The sequence below is a fragment of the Canis lupus genome, chromosome 20 (assembly GCF_048164855.1).
Source record: "Canis lupus baileyi chromosome 20, mCanLup2.hap1, whole genome shotgun sequence".
In the NCBI taxonomy this organism is placed as follows: domain Eukaryota; kingdom Metazoa; phylum Chordata; class Mammalia; order Carnivora; family Canidae; genus Canis; species Canis lupus.
The window spans coordinates 4,101,139-4,126,910 of record NC_132857.1 but is presented as its reverse complement, the minus strand read 5'-3'; the positions used below and the strand labels follow the sequence as shown (position 1 = coordinate 4,126,910).

Below are 25,772 nucleotides of genomic sequence, written 5' to 3'. Positions count from 1 at the left end.
TCTAGGAAGACCACAAGATAAAACTCCTCATAGAAAGGCCCAGAAGGACACCCCTCCCCCGACACTTAGCTCTGGATGGTAGATGGGAGAGATGGGAGGGGCATGGAAAGGAGGACTTCATTTTTACTGTTCCCTCTTGCATTGTCTGAGTATTTCACTACAGCAAGTGCAAATACTGCAAGAGAAAAAAATAGCACTTTCGAAGCAGATCTTTTTCCCTTGCCTAGGACTTGTGTAAGCGGGGAGCCAGCAGCCTGTGTGGTGTTTCACTTTCGTTCTCACTTAGAGAAAGGAGCAAAGCCCAGATGGCTTTATCACAATCGTTTACTGGGAATCATAGCCAATAAACCGAAAGAGGGAGGAGGGGGGTAGGCAGGAAGCACGGAGGGAGGAGGAGAGGTGGAGAGCAGAGCCAAAGCCAGGTTTCTGGGGTGCAGCCTCAGGAGAATAAAGGAAGCGGGTCAGAGTTCGCCAGGGCTTTGGGGCTGCATTCCTGGCTGTGCCTGGTGAGGTCGGAGCAGGGACGTCGGGGCAGGAGGCAGGGGAGGCTGAGATCAGAGAGGCCGCAAGGACTGAGCTCGAAGGTGACGCCCAGCAGCCCTGGGAAGGGAGGCCGGGGTTGGTGATGGGTCCCTGGGAGGGGCCTCCTTAGCTGAGCTAGGTCCGTGGATGAAGGGTGTGCAGAGCATTTCCTCCCAACTACAGCATCCAGGTTAACCTGGAACCAGCCTTGAATGTGGGTCCGGGCACTTTCACGGAAAAGACAAGCCTGTTCGCTGGTAAGCCCCGTACTGCACCAAAAGGGGACCAGACACCCGGACGTCCAAAATGGACCAAAGGACTAATTTAGGGAGTTCAAGAGAAACTGGGGCAGAGTCCCTGAACTACATTTTCCATCAAATGTGCCTCAAGGGGGCAGCCTTTCCACCTTTTCCTTCCGAGTTTTAACTTTTTTTTTTTTTTTTTTTTTTTTTTTTTTTTGAGTATAGTTGCTTGGTGGTTTGACAAGTTTAAGGGCTGCTTGGAAAGATGCAGAGGACTGCATCTTTCCTTTATATCTGCAGGAAAACCCCATGAAACTGGCTTTTTAAAGGACTAAAGAGTCTGGCAGAGTGTCTGACACATACTAACGCCTCAGTAAGTGTCTGTTCAAGTGACTTGAAGTCAATTAAAGTGTTCAGGAGACTCAAAAGAGAGTCTGTAACTGAAGGGTTTTTTAAAGATTTTATTTACTTATTCATGAGACACAGAGAGAGAGAGAGAGGCAGAGACACAGGCAGAGGGAGAAGCAGGCTCCCTGTGGGGAGCCTGATGAGGGACTCGAATCCGGGACCCCGGGGTCACGCCCTGGGCCAAACGCAGGCGCTCACCCGCTGAGCCATCCAGGCATCCTTGTAACTGAAGTTTTTATCTTGGGTTCCACGGTATCTCTTGGATCATTGTATTTTTCCTTTATGAAACCAAGGGGGACCCTTCTGTTATGAACAACCACCTTACACTGAACAGTTGGTTACAGCATATGAGTGAAGTACGAATGGGCTGGCACGCTATGAAGACTTCGCCATCAAGTGCCGAATGGAGGCTGGTGGGGGTGGTGGTGTCCACTCAGCTGATCACGCTTCTGGGCTGCACGCAGGGCATCACTAACTAACCAGCAATGAAAGCTCAGTCTCTTTGTACCCCCATCAGACATATGCACAGGTTGTACTAGATGGGTAAGCCATCACTAATTTACCTGTGTATGCAGCACACATGTGCAGAGTACCTACCAGGGAGAGACGCTCGCGTAAACACTAGTGACACAAGAACACGTAAGTTGCTGGTGCTCTGCAGTAGCCTACAAGCACGTGGGAGTATTAGCAAAAACATTCCCAGCTATCACATCCTCTGATTCTAAGACCTGTTAGTATTCAACTCAGATCTTTGTTTGTCCTTTGGTGCCTCCTGCTATCTTTGCAGTCCTCCAAATAGTCATGTTCAGCTCTGGCAGTAAAGGGAACTAAATATAAGAAGCTACCCAATCAGAAATCAGGATAAACTTAGTCTCAGCATAAAAGACCTCTTTTAAAAATTAAGTCCTGCTAATTGCCACATTTTTACCTATGAGGTTGATCGTGATAGTTAAGACAAAAGCATTTTTTTCCAGAAGAAAAAAATCTGCTTGGCTTTTTTTTTTTTTTTAATTTTTTTGGGAAGATTTTACTTATTTATTCATGAGAGACACCAAGACAGGCAGAGACACAGGCAGAGGGAGATGCAGCCCAATGCGGGACTCGATCCCAGGACCCCGGGATCCTGACCTGAGCCAAAGGCAGATGCTTAACCACTGAAGCCACCCAGGTGCCCCTACTTGGCTTTATTTACTAATAAATGTTTTGTCATTCAGGATTAAGACTGGTATGGGCGGAGTTATAGGATGAAAACTACTGAAGTTTAAACAATCAGGCTTTTCCTTAGACATTGGAACAGCTTTATTTTTATTCTAGCTACATATTTCTTTTTTTGGGGTGCTTTATAGCTTAATATAGAAGAGCTCTAGGGGTGCTTTAAAACAGCTTAATATTAAAAAAAAATAACAATTTACAATAATTTCAGGCAGCGTTTAAGACTCACTTGCCATTGTTCCAATGAGTATTATAAAGTAATACCCTTTTTTGTCAAGTCCAAGAAGACAGCTAAAATATTTTATGGAGTGGAACAAAGCTAAAATATCAGCTTCAACTGAGTTGTGAGGGTATGCTTATTTTTCATATTAAGCATTTCATTTTTATACTCTCAGTTCTACACATTTATACACATTGATACTCATGTTGTCTGTTAACAATTTAACAGAAGAATCTAGAACTAACTAAAATATTAAAGTGAACCCTTTTATTCTCCTGAATATACACGAATTTACTTTGAAACTCACCTTGAAAAGAGCATAAAGTTCTTCTAGCTCATCAATGGTAAAGGACGTTTCTGTCACAATAGTTCGGACCTATAAGAAGGTGGACACAATGGATTTCACAATCTCAAAAGATATTACATTGGGAAAGTGCCTGATTTTCTTCTTTTAAGTCCTCTCAGTCTGTCAAGCAGGACTTCATGGAGCAAGAAGGCCACAGCTATTTTGCAAAGAACTTACCACGTTCCGTTTCGTAGTATCCTCCAGGGTCTGGATCACCTTCAGCCTCTGTTTGAATCTCATCTGCTCAATCAGATCTGCCCGGATGGTTCCAAATTTCTAGAAAGGAGCAATATTGGTATTTCTGAGAAATCTGCTGCAAGTACATAGTATCATGTCTGCAAGACTTACGGAGACACAAGCTGGATGGATACATAGAGGAAATTTCTTGTGAAATAACAGGCATCCTGGACTAGCTCTTTATTTTAAAAACAATTTAGCAACCGTAAGTAAGTAACAGGCAACTCTCATGCTTCTTAACGCTGGAGCTAAATTTCACAGTTAAATGAGTCTCGCTGGAATCAATAAACCAGTTTAGAGGGAAGAAAACGTTGGATAAGGCTGTAAGGGCCATTTACGGAAGAATGAAAATGCTTCAAAGGAAGGATTTTCTCGACAGGAAGAAAGGAAATATCTGAGGCTCACCATTAGCCTGGGAGGTCAGAAGAAGTGCTTGTGGGAGGCTCCCTGTTCCTGTTCCCTAGCTCAGTAGCACTTGTCCCGATTCAGAAACCCACATTGTCTCTGGATGGCAGACACTGTGGGCTAGCTATCTTTCCAAACTCCAAAATGCCTCCTAGTACCTGGGTGTTTGTTGAATGAAATTTCAAAAGCCAAATGAGTCTTTCAATCTGAAGGTGGAGAAAGAATATATAAAGCTTTCGATCTCCTACAGGTACAAAAGGAAAACAAAGCAATTCTGCTGAAAGCATGAAGCTTGACCCGTGCAAGCAGTGCTGCGATGGTTCAACACATTCAAAGGGTCAAGAAATAGTTGACGGACGTGTCAAGTGTCGGCAAGGTACAGCCAAAACCCTCATCTGCTGCTGCTCAGGGTATCAGTTGGTATGACCATTTGGGACATCTGTCTGCAGTATCTACTAAATCTGAAGAGAAATATATACCAATGACACACATAAATTCCTAAGTACCTCCCCCCAAAAGCGTTTATTTTTTTCTATGCAAAAAATATTCATAGTGCTACTGTTAGCCAAAAGCAAGTAGTCACTCAAATGCTCGTTAACAGTGGAGTGGATAAATAAATTGTAGTGCTATCACACAGCAACGAAAATGAACCATTCGGATAAATCTCACTATCATAACGCTACGCAAAAGAAACCAGAACCAAAAGAGTTCATTCTGTAGAAGTGGAATCATACATTCATGAATGAAGTTCAAAGAACAAACACAACTGACATATTAATTTTGGAGAGAAGTACAGGGACAGGAAGGAGACGCAAAGGGCATCTCGAGGGTGCTGGCATTGGTCCGGGTAACAGTTACGGGGGTGTGTGAATCAGAGGCTTTGTACATCCGTACCACAGGCTCCTACTCAAGAAATCTTAAAAAAAAAACCACAACTATTTTATACAAAGTGACTTGCATGAATCTCCTAGAAGTCATGATGAAAAAGACTAATCGCAAAAGAACGCATAGAGCATATTTTATGTGATAATCATGAAATGAGATTACTGTAGAGAGGGGGGCTCCCGACAGGGTGAGAGAAGGGTGGCTGTGGCTATAGGTGGACAATCCGGCAGCCCCAGGGGAGCAGCACCTACAGGGGAGTATCTCACCGTGGTGGTGGTTCTGCAAGGCATGTGACAAAACTGTGCGCACCTGCACCCGTACCTGCACCTGCACACACACCTGCACCTGCACACGCACCTGCACCTGCACACACACCTGCACACGCACACCTAGAACTCACACGCAGCTGCTGAAGCCTTACCAGGCGTGCCTGGGATGCTCACTTGGAGCGGGTGAAGGCCTGGGGCGTGCACCTGACTCTGTACCTTCTCTGCTACCTCCTTGAAGCTATAATTCCATCTAAGGAAAAGGTCTTTTTGTTTGTAAAGAAGGGCTTTAGCGCTGCTGCGGTGTGAGCGTCAGGACGGAACAGGATGGTCAACTGGAGAGGCAAGTGCTCATCAGGGAGACGGGAAGCAGGGGGGCGCGGAGCAGGGTAGTCTCATAAGTACAAACCAAACACAAGGTAAGATGACGCATTCCAGTAAGAAGCAGCACAGCCGGCTAGAAAGTAGATGTGCTGGTTCCCTGGAGGTCTGCTTTTCTGGTGACATCACATTTAGCCAAGACACAAAGGACACGGGGAAGCAAGCACACGGATCTTTGCAAGAAGCACATCCAGGCAGGGGCGGCTGGTGGCACTCAGGCCCCCCACGTCCCCCTGCAGGCACTGGAACCTGCACAACGCCTTTGAGGAGCAGCGGGAGGCCACTGTGACCCAAGGGGCGTGAGAAAGGGGCGGTGGCAGGTGGTCACAGGTGATCAGAGAGCCAGCTGCTGCAGCAGGGAGCGTGTGTGGGGCTCCAAGGCCTTGGGAAGCACTTGGAGTCTGCCCCCGAGTGAGCCAGAAGGCTCCTGGAGCTCAGGTGAAGGAGTGTCCTCTGCTCCCCATGTTAGAGGGACGTGCTTGCTTCTGGGGGAGAAATAAAGGTGCCAGGCTTCGGGGAAGCAAGAGCAGTTTAGGGGCTCTGGTGAGAGACGGTTGTGGCTCCGACGCGGGTGGAGGGTGGTGACGGTGCCCGGAGGCCCTGGGAACACCAGGAGGGAAGTGCTTTCTCTCTCCCCCATTCCAGAGACAAGGCCTCAGAAGTCAACAGAAACCATCCAAGTCCACGGAGCCGCTGAAGCATGTTGCAAAGTACGTGCTACAGACAGAGGACGGGGTTTCCATCAGACGGGTGCACCGTATGCCTTCGACCGACGACGCAGAAACGTTGGTCGTGAGACAGAAGGAAGCTAAATCTTACGGCAGCTACAGCGGCAGGCCCGTTATCTGATCGGTCACTGGCTCCTTCCAGTAACCCTGGGCGTTGGTACCGTTACTTCCATTTTACAGACGGGAAAGCCAAGGCCCCGAGGGGTAGAGGACGTTACCCAGGGTTCCCCAGGGGCTGAGCTACAAGGCTGAGGCCCAGACTCCAGCTCTGGAACCCGCCACCTACCATTCGATCCCACAGTAAGTTCTTCCCAGTGTCCTCGATGACAACCCAGATTTTGGGACTAGACAAAATGGGATTCAAACTCACATTGACTAGTTGGGTTGGCTGTCGTGATTCTACACAACCCAGTCGCATCCTCCGAACCTCGGTTTATTTCTCTGTAAGATGGGGCCCCCAAACTGTCCGCGTGGACGTGCTGTTAGAGATGCATGTATTAATGGGAAGCAGCAATAACCGGGGCACCTGGGAGGCTCAGGCGGTTAAGTGTCTGCCTTCGACTCAGGTCATGTCCCGGGCCCCGGGGTCCCGCTCCGCGTTAGGGTCCCCCCCTCAGCGGGGGCCTGCTTCTCCCTCTCCCTCTGCCCCTCCCCCGGCTCATGCTCTCTCTCTCTCTTTCTCTCTCAAACAAATAAATAAAATCTTTAAAAATAAAATAAAAAATAGGGCAGCCCGGGTGGCTCAGCAGTTTAGCACTTGCCTTCGGCCCAGGGCGTGATCCTAGAGACCCGGGATCGAGTCCCACGTCGGGCTCCCGGTGCATGGAGTCTGCTTCTCCCTCTGCCTGTGTCTCTGACTGTCTCTTTCTCTCTGTGTGTGTGTTTCTCATGAATAAATAAATAAAATCTTTAAAAAAATTAAATTAAAAATAAATTAAAAAATAAAGTATCAGTAACAGTAACAAATACTAAACGTTGGCTTGACAATGTCTGCAGACTGCTAAAGAAAGGATGACTTCGCCCCAAGCCTGACCCTCCAAGAGCCTCCGGCACTGGCCACAGACAGAACACAATGGACATAACGGAAATGCAGCGACTCTTCCATCAGAAGCAAACAGTCCCGACCTGCAAGGGAGCCACGGTCTCCACGTTCCTGACGGGCTGTTTCCGGGGGATGTCTAAGGAAAACGAGCGCTGACTAGGTCCCTCTGTCTCTCCCCTGCTCCCCCTTTCGCTCCCACCACTTGAAAAGCTACAAATAGGGCCAAGGAAGGTGGTTCGGGACCCCCTGGAGCCAACATTTCCCTTTACCCAGAGCAAGGGCCTGGGTGTGAGCCCGGCTCCCAGCACCGTGCATTTCAGTCCCATGAGGACAACTGATTCACTAAAGTAACAACAGTGCTTTTTTCTAACAAATAGAATTCAGTGATGGGGGTGAGGGAGCCTAATATTTTTTTTCTTTCATTTTCTAAAATCTACCCTTCCTTAAACAAGAGACAAAATAACCCATCTCATTTGCATCTCGCTTCCAACTCCGTTTTTATCTGAATGTTTCTGTGGCCTCTTTTCTTTTGTTTTTTTTTTTTTAATATTTTATTTATTTATAAATTACACAGACAGAGGGAGAAGCAGGCTCCGTGCAGGGAGCCCGACGCGGGACTCGATCCCGGGTCTCCAGGATCAGGCCCTGGGCTGCAGGCGGCGCTAAGCCGCTGGGCCACCCGGGCTGCCCTGCGGCCTGTTTCTAATCGTCCGATGGAACTGCGGAGGTCTGCGTGCAGGTCTGCGTGCGCTGGGAGGCCCCTTCAAGGCAGGCAGAGCTTCGTGGTCCTGCTGCTTGCCCCGCTCCCCTGGGGCTGCCCATCGCGGCTAACAACTAGGTCCCCAGCCCTTGGTTTCACACCCCGTCACCTCCGCTGTGCGCAGACGTCCCCTCCTGGCCACACAGACCCGGGACGAGGGACAAGTGGCTGAGGGAAAGGCATGACGTGGGGACCAGCTTGTCTCAAGTCCCCAGCTCAGTCCTCGGGCCTCTCCCACCCACACCGTCCTTCCTGGGGGGACAGGGGCTCCTGCTGCGCCGGGCGGCCCCCCTGTGATTTCCCTCACCCCTCCACGCTTTCCCTTGCGTGTCTGGGACGATGGAGGCGACGACCAGGTACAGATTTCAGAAGGAGATCGCCAGGGCCGGTCTCCGCCGAGTCCCATAAGCTCCTCCTTTCCTAAATCCTCCAGAGGGGCCTAGAACTATCCAAACGCTGCAGCTTAAAACACGCACACACACATCACAGGTGCACACACCACTTAGGCCATGAGTCCACGGGGTGGTGATCGGAGCAAATGTGCAGGCCGTGGGGACATTTGTTGAAACAAAAAGAAGGTGGCGTTTCTGAAATCGGAACTCTACAGCTTCCCTTTTTATGTAAAAGTAGTTCACTGAAGCTCTGCTCATAGGCGCCTTTGAAATGTCTCTTTATTCATCTTCCTGGGGTGCAGGATGGAGTCACTCCTGTTCAGAGGACCCAGCACCATTCACAGCCCAGGGTCCTTGCTTTGGCCAGAAAGCTCCGAGGGTCTGGGTGAGTGAGGCTCTGCCTTGGAGGACGGGGTGGGGGTGAGCAGAGGCGTGAAGGGATGTGGCCTCTGGACTTAGAAACACGGTATAAAGTCGAGGGAGGCTGCGACCAGGGGATGGGTGTAGACGCCCAGACAGCTGAGGGAGTGCTTCCCCCCACGCCCCCTTGCCTCCCTCCACGCCGCGTGTCGGATGGGTGGGGAGGCAATATTCAGGGGGAGGGAAGGAGGATGAGGAGGGAGAAGGGAAGAAGGAATCAGGTATGAAGTCGGCGCCAAGACCTCGCTTGTTGGAGGCGCAGGTATGGCGAAAGGGCTGCCTCTCGAGGGTCCTCTGATCTCTAAGGGATTCTCAGCTCGTGACGACACTCAAATCCATGCAACACCTTCGGGACTCCTTGTCAGAAAGCAGGCCCTTATTTTATGACCAATTTGTGTTGGCAAATGGAGGAGGAAAAAAGCACATATGTAACGATCTAGCAAAATGAACTGATGCGATCACTACGGTTCCACTAACAACTGGTGGTCTATGGTTCTTTTTTGAGGGATGTATTTATCTTTTTAAGAATTCAACTTGGAAACCGAAGCTATGCATCAGCAAAAAAAAAAAAAAAAAAAAAGCCCCCTGGGCCTTCCTGTTGGGAGACACATGATGAAGGACTTACAAGTAAAATACTATGCTGTCTAGACTTTGCTTGAAAATATTCCAGAAAAAAAAAGTGACTTTGATGAAAGCGATCAGAAAAATGTTGATATCTGTCGGACTGTGTGATGGGTTAATGAAATGCATCAGGTTATCCTTTGGATTTCTATTGTTTAAGATCAAGAAAGAAAGAAAGAAAAAAAAATCACAGCAGGTGTTGATAACGTATCCCCAGGGCTGAGCACGATGCCTGATAGGCACTTATAACATCTTTAACAAAGATTTTTTTTTTTCCGATAAATGGACAATCAAGCAGTGGTTTCTTGCATCTCCGGGTCTCCGCCCACTGCCCCAACCATAGAATCTTCTTTGCTAGTCTATTCCTTTGGCTCTCCCCACTCCAGTTTGCTGCATGAGGAGCAGAAATAATGTACTTGGAGAGAAACTCCTCAGCTTCCAGCGGGCTGCTGAGTGCCTTGCAAAGCAATCAGTGGCTTTAAGAATCTCCACTAAGCAGCCCCTACTGGACCCACAGACTCATGTCCATATGTACATTTACAATTCCACCTGATTCTATCCAGACAAACCCCACTGGCTCTAGCGTGAATGCTAGAGAGCTACTTTCTAGCTGTGTGGCCTGGAAAAACTAGCTCAACCTCTCTCAACTTACATTTTCACCTTAAAATGGATTAACATTGACCTGGTGGGGCTGTCTACGAAGCACCCAGCACCCTGCCCACACCAGATGGGCTCTCCGTGAGTGGTAACTCTTGGGGTCATTAATAAGCTCGACACATGATTCAGAACCTACATGACTGCCTGTCCTGCACAAACTCCCCCTGTGTTTTATTAGCCATGTCCTTTCCCTGCTTTTCTCAGGTTGAAGCCACTGGGCTGGGTTGTCTTGAACATGAAGAAACTCTGTGGCGGTCATGTGCCCCTGTGCCTTTGAGGAGGGTCATCTGGGTCTATGGATCACACCTGAAGGCTGGGGCTTTGTCTTTCACTTCCGTCCAACTGCAAAACTGCAGAGCCTGCAAAAAAGAGCACTGTCTTCTTTCAAACCGTCCATACGATTCCTTCCAGTAGGGTCTTGGGAGAACTTAACAATGAGTAAGGATTTCTCCATGAGGCATTTATGAATAAAGTTATCTCATCAGGAGAAATCTGATCAATATCTAACCAACCTCCAGCAACCTGGGGAGGGTCCCTGAGGAGACCTCAAAGCTGAATGGACTTTCAGGATTTTTCCTACTTTTCTATCTTCCTGGCTACCTATCCTGAAACACAGAAATAAATGTGTTGCAGGCCTCAGAAAACGGGTGTCAGGCCTTAGCTCAAACCAGGTTATCACCAGCTTCTGCGACCCGTGGCCCCATTCTGCATCTAGGGCAGTGATTCGCAACCCTCACCGGGCACTGGAGCATCTAGGGAACTTTTTAAAAAAAATGCTTATTTCTTAGGCCTCATGCCAAAGATACAGATTTAATGGGTCTGGAATGGAACCTGGGAATTCACATTTTTAAAAGGCTGACTTTGAAAAAAAATTGTAAGTGATTTTAATGCACAGGTGAGATTGAGAACTACCAATCTAATGGTTAGGAGGGAAAAAAAGAGATAAGCGAGAGTTTGTGGTGGCCTCTTAGGTTGATCGGTAAGGCACGGGGGAGCCCCTGGAAACCTGTGAGCATTGCGGTGACACGAAGGAGAAAAAACAGAAAACCAGTCATTATGCACTGAAAGACCAGGTAATACAAGCACGGGTGCAAAGAAAAGGGGTTGTCCCTGCAGGCAGAGGAAGGAAACTGCTGCTGTATCCTGCACCAGGATGTGTGGCAGCCCACGGGCCACCACTAGGCATCAGGCGGACAGGATGTAAGTGGCAACCAGCTCTTGGTCTTGCCTCCATCCTCTCCTCTTTCCCTTTAAAAATGGCTCAAGTGCTGACCTCAGCAGTTGTTAGCTTATCTGTTGTCAAGAATGAAGCTGAGTTTCCACATATTAAGCTTTATGACTTTGGTCCAGAATTTTCTTAACAATAAAGGTTTCAGGGGATGCCCTTAGAAAAACAACCCACAGCTATAATAACAAGTATCGCCTTTAATCACATGGGCTCTTTCTCCATCCAAAAATAATCATTCCAAATTTCCAACAGTGTTGTCCAAAAGTCCTGGGGCGATGATGTTTCTTTACTGCATTATGATGATAACCAGTTTTGGAGAGACTGAAGTGAAATATCCATCTTTAATCTCCATTGGTGGAAACATAAATGGGATAATCTTTATGGAAATTGGACAGCGTATGTGCTAGGAGCTTGGAAATAATTCATACTTTTTGATCTACTGCTATACATCTATTCCTTAGCATGGACTCTAAGAAAATAATCAGAGATGAGATATTTGCATACAAGTTTATCACAGAATATAGAGTATATATAATCATACCATGTAAGTTTGCCATAAAATACTGAAAACTTGGAAGTATTCAAAGTAAATGTCCAACAAAAGTGACCAGTTAAATAAATATTGGGACTTCATTAAAGCAGAATGTTAAGGATCTATTAAAATTATGGCTTTACAAACTATGGAAAGAGCCCAGATGTCCATCGACGGATGAACGGACAGAGAAGAGGTGGCACATTTATCCAATGGATACTACTCAGCCATCAAGAAAAATGAAATCTTGCCATTTGCAACAACGTGGCTAGAACTAGAGGGTGTTATGCTAAGTGAAGTAAGTCAGAGAAAGACATTTATCATATGATTTCATTTATATGTGAAATTTAAGAAAGAAAACAGAGAATCATAGGGGGAGGGAGGGGAAAAGTAAAACAAGACAAACTCAGATAAAGTAAAACAAGAGCCTCTTAATCATAGGAAACAAACTGAGGGCTGCTGGAGGGGAGGTGGGTGGGGGGATGGGGCAACTGGGGGATGGGCATTAAGGAGGGCGCGTGATGGGATGAGCGCTGGGTGTTATACGAGACTGACGAATCACTGACTACCTCTGAAACTAATAATACACTGTACATTAATTAGCTGAATTTAAATTTTTAAAAAAGGAAAACACATTATTGCTTTAAACAATATTTAACATATCAGAGAGTGCTCGTGGTGTATTTTAAGTGAAAAATAGGCTGTTACAAAGCACTTTTTAGTAGAGACTTATTTCTTTAAGTCTCTTTAAGTGTATATTGCAAATATAAAAACATACTTGAGGGAAAGTATGGTAAACGTAATTTATAGAATAGTTTGTTTTCCCTCATATTTCTCCATGGTTTCTACACTTTTAAAATTAAACATGTGTTACTTCTACGACTCTAAAAGATACAAAAAATGTCTTGTTTTCAATACATACTGAGCGTCAAGGAAAAATTTTAAAAATAATAAATTATTGGGCAGCCCCAGTGGCTCAGCGGTTGAGCGCCGCCTTCAGCCCAGGGTGTGATCCTGGGGACCCGAGATCGAGTCCCACCTCAGGCTCCCTGCATGGAGCCTGCTTCTCCCTCTGCCTGGGTCTCTGCCTCTCTCTCTCTCTCTCTTTCTCTCTCTCTCTCTCTCGTTCTGTGTCTCTAATAAATAAATAAAATATTTAAATAATAATAATAAATTATTAGTCTCACTCCCATTAAGAGTGAATGGACATACACTTCTGAGAAGGTTTCAGGATCTAAACCAATATTTTTAAAAACACCAAATTTTTCATTCTTTAAGAGAGGCTTTCTGACCTCAGCTTGTCCCTCACTATTTCTCTCAATCCAGGCTGCTAGTAGGTGGGATGCTGATAATCATAGTCACGTAACTCCAAAGCGTCTGTGCAGGTACAGTGCGCTCAGCAGAAAACTCCTTCTCTTTCAAGCCTAGATCCAGGATCATGAACCAGGAGACATCCTCTCCCAGCTAGACCAAGCAATTCTAGAGAAATACTAGGACTCTGGTTCTTCTCTAGGATGGCACAGGCTCTTCCATGTATCTTAGACTGAAGAGAACCGGCTTGTCTACCTCAGAGAAGATCTACGTACTTGGCACGGGAAAGGAAGTGAACTGATGTGTCCAGGTCGACCTCCCCACACCTGCTCTTGACAGCGCCTCCTCAATATACCCAGAGTGGGATATGAGCTGCTCCTTGATCAGGCGTGAAGGTGAGCATGGCAAAGAACCAGGGGGCCAGAGCGTGTCATGCCACTTGCTTTATGGCATTAGATCCAGCGGGAGTCCTAAGCCCTGTTCAGTTCCCATCTTTGGAGCTCAGAGCTGTCAGCTGGAAGGTAGCTGCTTGCTTTGGTAATTAGTTCTCAGGAGGTAAAAGAAAACAGGCGTACCCACAGTCAGTAATGGAAGTGGGTGCCACACATCCGGCGGAGGCCCTCCCAGCCCTCTCAGAGCGCGGTAACACTCAGGCAGGAAACAAGACCCACCTCATAAGATGTCCTGATGAGCCTGAAGATGTCTACCTCAGGGTAGGGCTCCACATCATCACTGAGCAGCGAGTGGAGGTGAGGAATGGGAGGCAGCGTGCTGTCTTTATTGGTCACACTGTCTAAATACCTGGACAAAGAAATGCACCATAGTCACCAGAGGCTACTTCGGAATTCTCCCATTACAGTGCTCTACCCATTTTCTGCAAACCCTGCATCTTCAGAAAGACTAGAATTTCCTTAAGAACAGGATGGCATTTTCCTTCTAAAAACACAGCATATGGGGCAGCCCTGGTGGCTTAGTGGTTTAGCACCGCCTTTAGCCTGGGGTGTGATCCTGGAGTCCCGGGATCGAGTCCCACATTGGGCTCCCTGCAAGGAGCCTGCTTCTCCCTCTGCCTGTGTCTCTGCCTCTCTCTTGAATAAATAAATAAGATCTTTTAAAAAAAAATAAAGACACAGCATATGAAAATAAATCCTCGGCCACGGACAAAAGTGGGCATTATGATTACAGTCAAGCCAATGAAGGCTCTGAAACTAAGGAGACAGAGGCAAGTTTGGAGAAGAAAGCAGAGGTGTTTCCGAGTGAGGCTTAGGGGCCCCCCGGGTGGCCCAGTCGATTGAGTGTTTCAGCTCAGGGTCGTGGTCTCGGGGTCCCAAGATCGAGCCCCATGTGGGGCTCCATACTCAGGGTAGACTCTGCTTGTCTCCTTTTCCCTGGGCCCCTCCCCCTTGCTGTGCGTGCATGTGCTCCCTTCTCTCTCTCAAATCAGTAAATACAAGCTTCACCACCACCACCACCACCACCACCACAACGCAGTGGGCCTCGTGCATTACCTTCCCAAGACAGTCATGGCCTCCCCGTCGTCCTTGCAGCACAACAGTTTGTCCACGTTTGCATCCAGCACGGCCAGGGCCAACTGGAATATCACCTTGATTCCTTCATAGAAGAAACAGTCCACGACCACGACGGCGCTCTCAAACGGCATCACGCTGAGAAAGAGCGTGAGGAACCACGACAGGGAAATGGTAGAAATCACGCCCAGGTCCTGCATGCAGTCGTACAGCTGCGGGACGTAGTCTCGGGCCAGTTCCTCGAAGACTCCCTGGTCCACCAGCGCGCCTGCGGCAGGGGCACAGAAGGCCCGGGTGAACCCAGCACACCTTCTTACGGGGCTCCCAACCCATCGGCTCCGCTGGGTGATGCAGCTCCCAACTGCCACTGAGACAAGGCGGCTCCTTTCTCCGACCGTTCTGCTGCTACCCTGTTACCAGTCACCATGTTACTGGACCAGGGGGTCATCACAGCGCGGTCAGCACATGACTGCTGGGTGTTTCCTCTCTTTCCTGAGTTCTCCTCTCTTCCCTGCTTCCCTACCACAGAAGAGCAATAACACAACCACGAGGGTTGTTGGAAAAGTCAGTTTAATGAGTTTTCATGATATGTAATCATTTGGACAGGCACGAGCTATACATCTAAGTAGCTCCATTTCTTGGCAAACTTATTTAGAAAACAGGTCGCTTTTCTGGATGCGTGGTCCCCACATATGAGGTGTTTTTTTTTTTTTTTTTCAAATGTGTGCTTGTTAAATGTAAAAGCATTCCAGGGGCGCCTGGCTGGCTGGCTTAGTGGGTAAAGCATGAGGCTGCTGATCTCGGGGTTATAAGTTTGAGGACCTCACTGAGTGTAGAAATTACTTTAAAAAGAGCCTCGGTGTCCATCGACAGATGAATGGATAAAGAAGATGTGGTCTATGCATGCAAGGGAATATTCCTCAGCCATTAGAAATTACAGATACCCACCATTTGCTTCAACTTGGATGGAACTGGAGGGTATGATGCTGAGTGAAGTAAGTCAATCGGAGAAGGACAAACATTATATGGTCTCATTCATTTGGGGAAAATAAGAAATAGTGAAAGAGAATAAAGGGGAAAGGAGAGAAAATGAGTGGGAAATATCAGTGAGGGAGACAGAACATGACAGACTCTTGACTCTGGGAAATGAACAAGGGGTGGTGGAAAGGGAGGTGGGCGGGGGTTGAGGATGACTGGGTGATGGGCATTGAGGGGGGAACTTGATGGGATGAGCATTGGGTGTTATCCTATATGTTGGCAAATCGAACTCCAATAAAATATAAAAAAATCTAAATAAAAAAAGGCACTCCGGTTGTACATACACACTCAGGATCAACTTACTGACATTTCTGGAGAATCACGTCCAGTGAATCAAATTAGTGCAAAAAGGTTTAGAAATGAAGCGCACAAGAGGGAAGCATAAAGCATACATTTTGCTACACTAGCAACAAGAAGCTTGTCCTGCTAAAATGAATGTCTAACACTTGGGAGGACTATAAGGAATAAAGGACTTAAAGGAATAAATAATAATTTATTTAAATGCTTACAATCATTGTTTGTCTTGCAATGAAATCAGTTCTGAAAAAGAAACTGTAGAAACTCCGTTTCTGATAAATTTTTATATGCTCCTTTTTTTTTTTTTTTTGCATACTTCTGCTGTCCATAGATTCCATCCACTTCATGAAAACCTTTGTCAAACCTAATTGACAGTTGACGTGTTTGGTACGGTTCTCACATGCCACAGAGTGGCTTGACACCCACATCAAAGTTTTCTAAGATGATTTCTCTAACAGTGATACACGTGTATTCTCTTACGCTCCGTGGGGCTCTTCGGTGTCCCAGCCACATTAAATCAAGCCCTCTCATTCCCGTTTTGGGAAACTAAAGTAGTCGGAAACTCCTTTGGCTAATGGTGACTGGAAATGGTGTTCCAGCCAGCATCCTGGCCCCAGAAACATCTTTGCTATGAGACATGGGGTTCAAATGTTAACTACATCCCCACATACCAACGACTCTGGTGTTGTAGTAATCAGGAAGCATGCGCTCACACAAGGCCACAAGCAGCCAGAAAGCTTCCTCCTCTTTGGCATAAAGCAGCAGCACTGATGTGACAATATTCATGGCCTAAAGGAATGAAAAAGGGCATCATCAAATATCCTCTACGTACATCAAATGCATGTTAAGAAAGTTTGCTGACCTAAAAAATTACTGAGTTGGTCTCCCAGGGCCAGCAAACTTTTTCAGCAAAAGGCCAGATGATAAGAATCTAAAGGCTCTGCAAGCTACACACCCATATTCTTCTAAGTTTTTATTATTTAGAACCCCTTAAAAATGTACGAACCATTAGTCCTTGAGTCTGTAACCATTAAGGGTCTCCATGAACACCGAGTCACCAAGCACCGAGCCCCTGCACACAGGCAAGGCCTCATTCAAAAACTCCGCCCGAAGGCTATCTGACGAAGCTTTTAACTGCTAAAATCTCAGTGTTTCTAATCCTTCCTTAATCCACAAGATAAATGTTTCCCTTTTTAATCTTCCATAATGGGTTTATAACCAAGTACACATAGCCTGAGGCTCTCCTTTTTTAAAATTTTTTTTTCCTTTTTCTTTCTTTCTTTTTTTTTTTTTTCTGAGGCTCTCCTCTGAGAACAATAAAACCTTTCAAACTTGGAGTCCTCACCCACTACTTCCATCCGGATAAGGATGGCAATGACAAGTAACAGTGACTTAAATTCTAAAATAACCTACTTTACTAAAAGAAATTATCACATAACTCATAACCACTCAAGGCTCAACTACTTTAATAGTCCTCTTAATTAAAAGAGCAAGATCAAAAGATAAACACGAACCCTACAATTGTAGAAGCCAACTAACTCCTGTACTTCTTTTGATCTTTTACGAACCAGTAATTGTTCGTCAGACTTCCACCATGTAAATACCGAGAAAGGAATTTTGGTCTAATAAGCTTTTTCTTGTAAGTCTTAATATTTTCCCAAGTGAAATCATTATTAAAATTCCACCTGAGAATTAACCTGCAGATTCTAGTACAGGGTCGCAGTTAGTGCCTTCGTCACGTAGTCAAGGTAGGTTTGTGACAGGCTCTGGACTAAGTACTAGGGGATGGGAGGGGTGACAAGTCTCCCAGGACTCTAATGTTGATGTCAGAGAGAGAATTAAAGACGTAAAGGTTAATTGATCAATTTGGGGTGTATTTAAGTTAAGTACTACTAAAAAGATAAAATAATGTGGTATATAGAGGACCTGTACTGTGTGTGTGTGTGTGTGTGTGTGTAGAGGAACTAACTCTGCTTTAGCATCTATCTATCTATCTATCATCTAATCTATCTATCCATCCATCCATCTAATCTATCTATCTATCATCTATCTCTTTCCCTCTATCTCTCCATTTTTGTGTTAAGCAGTCATTTAGTAAAAAATCTATTACACCATGGTTGTTCTGGATTTGGGGGGATGTTTGAAGTATTTGTCAACACATTAAGTTATACTCCATTGTGATTTCTTTTCACATGTTTTTTGAGTATAGTTGATACAAGTTTATAAATTATGCTACATTCATCACAGAGTCGCTACCATCTGTCTCCACAGATCTATTGATACACAGCTATTACAATATCACTGGCTACATTTCCTTATGCTATGTCTTTTATTCCCATCACTTACTGATTCCATTACTGGAAGCCTGTATCTCCCACAAAAATATGGAATGCTTTATATATTTGCGTGTCGTCCTTGAGCAAGGGCCATGCTAATCTGTGTATTGTTCCAATTTTAGTATATGTGCTGACAAAGCGAGCACAAGCCTGCTTTAGCTTTTAGCTGGATGGTCAGGGAACGCCCCTCTGAATATGTGGCCTTTAAATCTAAAAATCACATTATCTTGGAGCTCTCCAAATCGTGGCATATGCACTAGTATAAGAGATAATTTTAGTTGGGATGGGGGCAACATTCTTTTAATACCAGACCAAGCATTTATTTTAATGTATATTAAAATACAATCATAGCACATAAAAGCTATATTCTCAAGTATGTTCTTACTTACTATGCAAAGTAGGAGCACCAGGGAGCTTAGAATCCAGAATTGGAGGCCTGGTGCTCAGGCATGCTCTCTTTTACCTCCGGGAGGGAGGAGGAGTAGCTCGGAGAGTAATCAGAAGCGACTCTAAGGTCACCCAGCTATGAGGTGGTGGATCCAGAAAGGGTACTCTGTCTCCTAGCTCCTCTGCTCAGTACAGTTTTGCTCCCCAGGGGAGGTTTTCCTCTCCAGGGGACATTTGCCAATGTCTCAAGACAGTTTGGGGCACCTGAGTGGCTCAGTGGTTGAGCATCTGCCTTTGGCTCAGGTCGTGACCCCCGGGGTCCCGGGATCGAGTCCCGCATCGGGCTCCCCACAGGGAGCCTGCTTCTCCCTCTGCCCATGTCTCTATCTCTGTCTGTATCTCTCATGAATAAATAAGTAAAAAAATCTTAAAATAAAAAATAAAGACAGTTTGGTTGTCACAACTAGGGAGTCAGACCAGCATTTAGTGGATAGATGTTATGAAATGTGTTATTAAACAGGAAGGTTGTTAAACATCCTACAAAGCACAGGACAACCCCAAACAAAGAATGATCCAGTCCACAATGTCTATAGTGCTGAGGTCAAGAAACACAGGTGCAGTATGGTTCTGTTAACCATTCTTCTTTCTTCTTACTTTCTCACTGGTTAGTAAACAAACAAACAAAAAATCTAAACCATCTGTGTCATTTACCTGGCAATATCCTATGTTAGGATTTCGAAAAGCATAAGCTGTTAAGACTCTCCTTAGAGCTGCGATGCCCATTTCATTCTGGAAAGCTGGGTGTTCTGGAAGGGAGCGGTGTAAATCCCTCTCAATCTCCTCTGTGGCGAGATTGTACTTCCCCATGGACTTCTCCACTAGGTCTTCGTAGTACCCAGGGTGCGTGGCCTTTTCATTGATGGCACCTAGGAAATACCCAACACATACAACATCCAAAGGTGCGGGCCCTGCCCTCGGTCTGCAAACACAGCTTACCAAGTGAACTGAATCTCTTCACATTCCTTACCCAGCTCAAGGGATACCTGGGAAAATACCAATGACAGTCCACGATGAGGCGGGCTGTTGCAATTGTGGCTAGACTGGTAAATTTACTTGTGGCCCGTGTCCCTCTTTCAACCCTACTGGAAGCCAACTATTTTAAAAGCTCCTAAGGTAGAAGCTTGGAAGCTAAAAATGTTCCCCAGAACTTCCACAGACAATCCTGGGGGGTGGGGAGGCTACTGAGGGGAAGAGGAAGAAGAAATAAGAGTAAGCCAAAGTCTCCTCATCTCAGCATCCCTGCAACCATAGCAGTTTTGCTGGTATTCTATTGGGGTTTTCCTTAAGATTTCACTTGAAAAGGAAAGTTATGCTCCCCAAAACAAGTCTGAAAACCGCTCGCTAGCATAAGCCTTGGCGAGTTCCAACAGCCATACTGCAGAGGAGGAGGAGGCGTTAGAATATATGTGGGGATTTTCAGAAGGGCAGTGGCTGGTGTGGGTGTGGGCATTCCCCACAGCGGGGATGGTACGGCTGGGGGTTCCTCAGGCGGCGGCGATGAGGACGGAGAAATGGGTTGAGATCACTGGTGTGAGATGTTTGCATTTGAAGACAGAAAACCCTGTATGAAATTACTGAATCTAAATCTAATTAAAGAACTTATGTAATTATAAATTCTATACACACACACACACACACACACACACACACACTAAATGACAGGATACAATGATCTGTATTTCACGGTCTAGAAATTAGAGCCCCTGGGCTGGCCTGGACCTTGTCAGTGATAGCCACCCAGAAGAGGCAGCATTACCCTTACCCTGGGAGAGGCAAGTTAACACTGGCGTTTGCTTTGTTCTCAAGGGAGATTTGCAAGGATATCTTACCATCTGGCCTGCACTTCAGTGCACTGGGTACACCAGCCAGGTCCTGGTACAGTGGCCCTAAGAGTCATAGGGAGCAGAGCCGGACCCAGGCAGGGCTTGCCTACCAGGAGCGGGGTCTCCCCATGGATAAGCTGGCATCCACCTGTATCCCACCCCCCACGCCCTAGGTGGAAATCTGGGCTGTTATCTACGCAACGGAGGTACAGCAGGTCCACCGCTCCACCCTCCTGGCCCCACTCAGCCCATCACCATTAGAGAAAAGACTGAGTCTAGCTCTACACGTGTGCAAGAGTGCTGTGTACCTCTGTGTACTACTTCTTGGCTCTCACTTTGAGTTTCATTTTCATCCAAAATGTGGCTGTAAGTAACTTCTAATTTGAATGAGGATGAAAATGGGATTTTTCACTGACTCTATCAGTGATCCGAATCAGTTTTTTTTCAAGGTGACTAGTTCGCCGAGGCTCCTCTTGGGCTGGATTTGTAATCAGAGATCACTCGACGCCAATTTGGATTTCTAAATGAGGAGCTATGGCTGGTCTACTTAAAGAAAATGAAAAAGCCATGTAAGTGAGGATAGAACAAGCTAGTTTTGCATGAAATGATAAAGCCAATTATTCCTCAGGATTCTATCCCCCAATTGCTGAGATGTTAATACATCTCGTTACGGACAACTACCATTTATATCTACTTTTACAAAGAGCTTCAAGTTTGTTTGTTTGTTTGGCTTTTTTTTTTTTTTTTAAGCTTTCCTGTAAGTCTGGCAACTATTCTTTTCATTTTAATGTCATTTTTAAAATGAAAGGTTTTGATAGCAGCACTTGTATTGGATCATCTTAGGTTCAAATAAAAATATTCAAATAAGCTTATTTAAGGTGATTACATTTCAGGCCTCTAACCAGGTGAAGAAACTGATTTATAAAGACTGGTGACACACACACACACACACACAAATGCCGTGGATGTTCACGACAGATCAGACCCCTGGGATGCACTGGATGCTTTAGGCCAGCAGGAAGGCAAGACAGACGCAGCCTGAAGAACCTCTAATTCTCCAGCAGGACTCAAACCGCCTGACCCCACAGGGGCTCTGTGGGGCATGAGCCTGGCTGTGGAGCAGTGAGGTGGGCACATCTTTCCCGTAGGTCCCTGACAACCCCCTTCTGTCCCTCCTGGCATCTCTATCTTGGAGTGTAAATGTGATCTACGTAGGCCTCTGGTCCTGGTGCACATTCTGGCCTCTCCTTCCCATCTCCAAGTAAATTCAGGAGGTGGCAAAAACCAACGCCAAGGCTTTCTCATTCCTCCCTCCCCTGCCTCAACGATGACCCTGAACATGTGCCACACCTTGAACATTCTCGATGAGAGGTATTCTCATCAGAGCTAGGAAGAGGGAAAAAGAAATCTCCCCAAATCACAAAGAATTACACTCTTTCCCTCAGGTTCTCTTTCCTCATAAACAGTGTAGGTGAAGGGATGGAAGGGGTTATGCAGGCTTGGGGGATGGTGGCTTTAACATTTGGACAGTGATAAATGTGTTCTGTGTTTTTGCTGAGGGACTTCAAGGGTCTGGGAAGGAAAGGAGAGTCAGTGCTTGAACCAAAGGGCTGATATATGAAAACGCCCAGATGCCTGAGGGAAGGCTGAAGGGGAGTGCTGAGGTCCTCTGGGGTCTCTGCCACCACCCCAAGCCGGCCGTACCTGACAGCAGCAGCCACAGCTCCCCCCGCATGCTCTCCGGGATGCCCTTCAGCACCAGCTCTCGTGTTTTTTCTGTGCGGTACATGCAGATCCCTTGCCCATACTCCGCAAAGTGAATCTTCCAAGCTTGCTCCTTTAAAAACTCTTTGGCCTGAAAGGGATAATGAAACATTACAACATCCCAAAGCACCTCGAGGATGGAAAGGAGAAGTCAGGTGCAAAAGTCAGAGTAGTTCCCCTGGTGAATGGAGTGGTTATGTTCTGGACAGAACCTGACAACAAAGAGCTCAGATTTTCTCGAGTCCTGCCCTAATTGGACACCTGAACCTAATTTGAAGCCTGTGGTTCTGCTTTGAAGCTTTCTGGACCAGAATCAGAACTCCACTTCCCTGAAACAGGTCAGCAGAATGCAAATTATATTTATGGCTTTATGCCTACATCTCCAAATGAAAGTGAGCTGATATTTTTTAAATGTGGGCTGAGAAATTATATACTCGCTGGCTGACTTAAACAAAAAGGAAAAACAAGACAAAAAAAAATGTTACCTGTACTCCGTATAACTCCTCTTCTTCTGTGAAGAAGCCATTCTAAAATCTGATGAGAGAAGAATCTGCTTTTCTTATAGAAAAATATTTACATAGGTATTTATGAGTTTACTTTAATTAAAAAAATATTTTGGGGACACCTAGGTGGTTCAGTGGTTAAGCATCTATCTGCCTTTGGCTCAAAGTGTGATCCCAGGGTCCTGGGATCGAATCTTGCATCAGGCTCCCTACAGGGAACCTGCTTCTCCCTCTGCCCGTGTCTCTGCTTCTGCGTCTCTCATGAATAAATAAATAAAGTCTTTAAAAAATAATATATGTGTGTGTGTGTATATATATATATATATATATATATATATATATATATATTTAATGTTATTGTTCTAATGTAGAAAGTTCCAGGCAGGAGGAGGCGGCACCCACCAATTTCGGGTTGAATTCCTCAGGAGACCGCCGCCGATACATGGTCATCAGGGTCTGCGTGGCTGTGGGGACGTTGTTGCCGTTCAGGTTAAACTGGCGCTCTCCATCGGCGTCGGAGCTCGTGCTTCTCTGGGGGCTGGAGGAGACGAGGCTGCTGGGCCGAGAATACACCTGCCGAGGCAGAGAGGAACAGAAATTGAAAGAGTTTGGCTGTGGAATCAACTCCTTCAGTGTCCACTGTTCAGACACCAACAGCTGTACCATGGTTCCCAACGTGTTTCTTGGTGACCTGAAAACCCAGGAGGAAGACAGCAAGCTAGCTTTTTGGCAGAGACTAGACAGGTGCATGGGTCACAGACCATGAGGCTTCCATGCTCAGAACAGGTTCCCTCTTATTTTAGGTGCATTTTTGCAACCAACTGGTTGGCCCTTAGTCTCGGGTCAGCATGCGTGCAGAGCACGGCATGGGCTGAATCAGCTGCTTATGGGGCCAGCTCCTCACGCCTGCTCTAGTCTCTGATGCCCACGTGAGCTTGGACTGGGTGGACAGGGGCTGGGATGTTCCTTGTGAGGTCACCGTCTTCGCAAAACATTTTAGCTGCCGTAATTGCCTTATCACTTGAGCTGGTCACCCATCTTCCTGGGCTCCCATTTCCCCGGATGTTGGTCCGGGGCCTAATTCAATAGGGACACAGGATGTATTTTATCATAATAGAATTATCATCATAATGTCGCATTTCAGATTCGAGACTTTATTTAGTGACCTCTGTACATTCCCAACAACGTGACTCTACGGACCATAGTCGCGTGTTGCATAAACAGCACAAATTACTTCATTTCTTCAACTGCTGAGTAAGAAAGTTAGGCCCGATGATGATCTACAGGGCTCCGTCCAGCTCTGTGATCCCCAATACAAACTCCATGAGATTTAAATGAGCCATTGCTGAGACAGTGCTTGGGGCATCAGGGGAGGTGCCTTATCTTAGCACAGCTGCAAAGCTCAAGGATCAGACAAAGCGGACAAGGAGGGGAATACTCTTGGGCAGAGTAATAGGACGAACGCAAACACCCTCAGGAGAATCCCACAGACCTCATCATCTGAACTGTTGTAGCTGCCTGCAAACTCTTTGTCCGAGTATATCTTGGAGGTCGTCTGTTGCAGGAAATCAGAGATCCTCTGCACTAGAAAGTCTCTATCTTTCAAGTTGGCGAATAGGAAGGTCATCCTGTTCCTGGTGCTGATGGATAAAGGACTAGGGAGCACGCTGGAGCTATCTGCCTTTTCCACAATTGTCACCTGAAAGAAACACGAAACGAGGAGCGTTACTTTCCAAGGATTACCCAACAGCAGCCTCTGAGCAGCACCAAACGAGGAACGCAACACTTTTATAATCTTTAGGAACCACCCATATTTTACGGAGGCAAAATTGAGATTCTTTGACTCTGTTCCAAGAAAATAAAATAGCTCATAACAACTCAAACTGGAGCTCATATCAGCTTCTGACGGGCTGGTCTTTCTAAATCAGCGGTTCTACTTTGGGAGTGATTTTGATCTCCTGGAGACATCTGGCCACATCTAAAGGCACTTGCGGTCACCACGAGTGGAGGGTACCCGTGGCATCTCGTAGGCAGAGGCCAGGGATGCCACTCAACAGCCTGCAGTGCACAGGACAGCTGGTCCCCAACAAAGTCTGGCCCATGATGCCAACAGGGCCATGGGTTATTAGAAAACTGTTTGTGAAGTAACTCCCTGATTTTCAGGAAAATTTCATAGAGTCACGAAGGCGAGGACTCCTAGCTGCCACTGCATCCCTAAGAGACGGAAACAACCCGTGACAGTGGTGCCTTTTTACTGAGCTTAATGTGGGGATGGTTTTCAAAACCTCATCAATCTTTCAAACATCTCATCCAAATTCCAGGGCTTTGCAACCCTCCCCTCTTACCACCTGAATGTTTTAAAGGCTCATTTCTGAACGGACATGACGTAGACAGCCTCACTGCAACCCCAGCTGCGCCGGCTGACTCCGCGTGTGCAGGGGGCGTGCATGCGTGTGGGGACCTAAATCTACCACATGAAGAGACGAGCAGGAAAGAGGGATGTTTGTTTTAGCTCTGAACTGACACATACAATTGGCGCTTTATCATTGGATTTTCATTGACTGGAAATTAGGATACATGCATAAAAATATTTTTCTTTTGCACACTAGGAAAAAAATATCTCAAGGCAAGCCCTAGATAAGTGGTTATTTGCAGCAGCTCTGACTATATACTGGAAGTTCAGTTTCTCTTCCACTCTTCATTTCCACCTGTGAGCCACCCAGACAGATTCAACTTTAACCTCTTCATCAACATTTTCATGTGAAATACATTTTCTCCAAAGCAGAATTTTTAAATTCCCCTTCAAGGTTAAGATACCTCTCGGAGTTGCCTAAAAAATCGAACGGCCCCAAATGCAAAATGGGGACAACTGGGATCCACAGAGGGAGAACTGCAGGACCGGACTTCTACTCTCAGATTTTATCACTACATATGGTTAGACATATATTTATATATTTTTAAAGGAATCCCCTGAGGTACTTGGAGCTGCACACAAATGTGTTTTTCCTAATGCAAAAAAAGCTGGAGAAAAGGAAAAAAAAAATCCTTTTCATGAAAAAGACTTTCCCACGGCACTTAAAACATGCTAAACAATACCCATTTTTAAAAGACCTATAAAAACTCCTTTTCCCACAACAATTTTTTTCTGATTCTTCTGGTCAGCAGATGACTCAGACCAAATGATAAATGTCAAGGGAACCAAAGGTTCAAGTTCCACACCTAT

General features: G+C 46.1%; 1 protein-coding gene and 1 non-coding gene across 6 annotated transcripts in view; both read right to left on the bottom strand.

Moving 5' to 3' along the window:
• The window catches only part of TBC1D9 (TBC1 domain family member 9), a 114,071-nt gene that overhangs the window by 13,562 nt on the left and 74,737 nt on the right, over positions 1-25,772 (bottom strand). For all 5 annotated transcript variants that reach the window (XM_072788278.1, XM_072788281.1, XM_072788282.1 and 2 more), the window contains 9 exons: positions 24,042-24,248; positions 22,952-23,122; positions 21,987-22,137; positions 19,111-19,325; positions 16,348-16,465; positions 14,324-14,609; positions 13,487-13,616; positions 3,128-3,226; positions 2,912-2,980 (listed from right to left, as the gene is read on the bottom strand). In XM_072788278.1, coding sequence (XP_072644379.1) covers positions 2,912-2,980; positions 3,128-3,226; positions 13,487-13,616; positions 14,324-14,609; positions 16,348-16,465; positions 19,111-19,325; positions 21,987-22,137; positions 22,952-23,122; positions 24,042-24,248 — 1,446 coding nt within the window. The remainder of the gene's footprint in view (positions 1-2,911; positions 2,981-3,127; positions 3,227-13,486; positions 13,617-14,323; positions 14,610-16,347; positions 16,466-19,110; positions 19,326-21,986; positions 22,138-22,951; positions 23,123-24,041; positions 24,249-25,772) is intronic.
• Positions 18,055-18,158, bottom strand: LOC140612190 (U6 spliceosomal RNA). Its single transcript, XR_012013496.1, has one exon. It is a non-coding gene; the product is annotated as a U6 spliceosomal RNA (small nuclear RNA).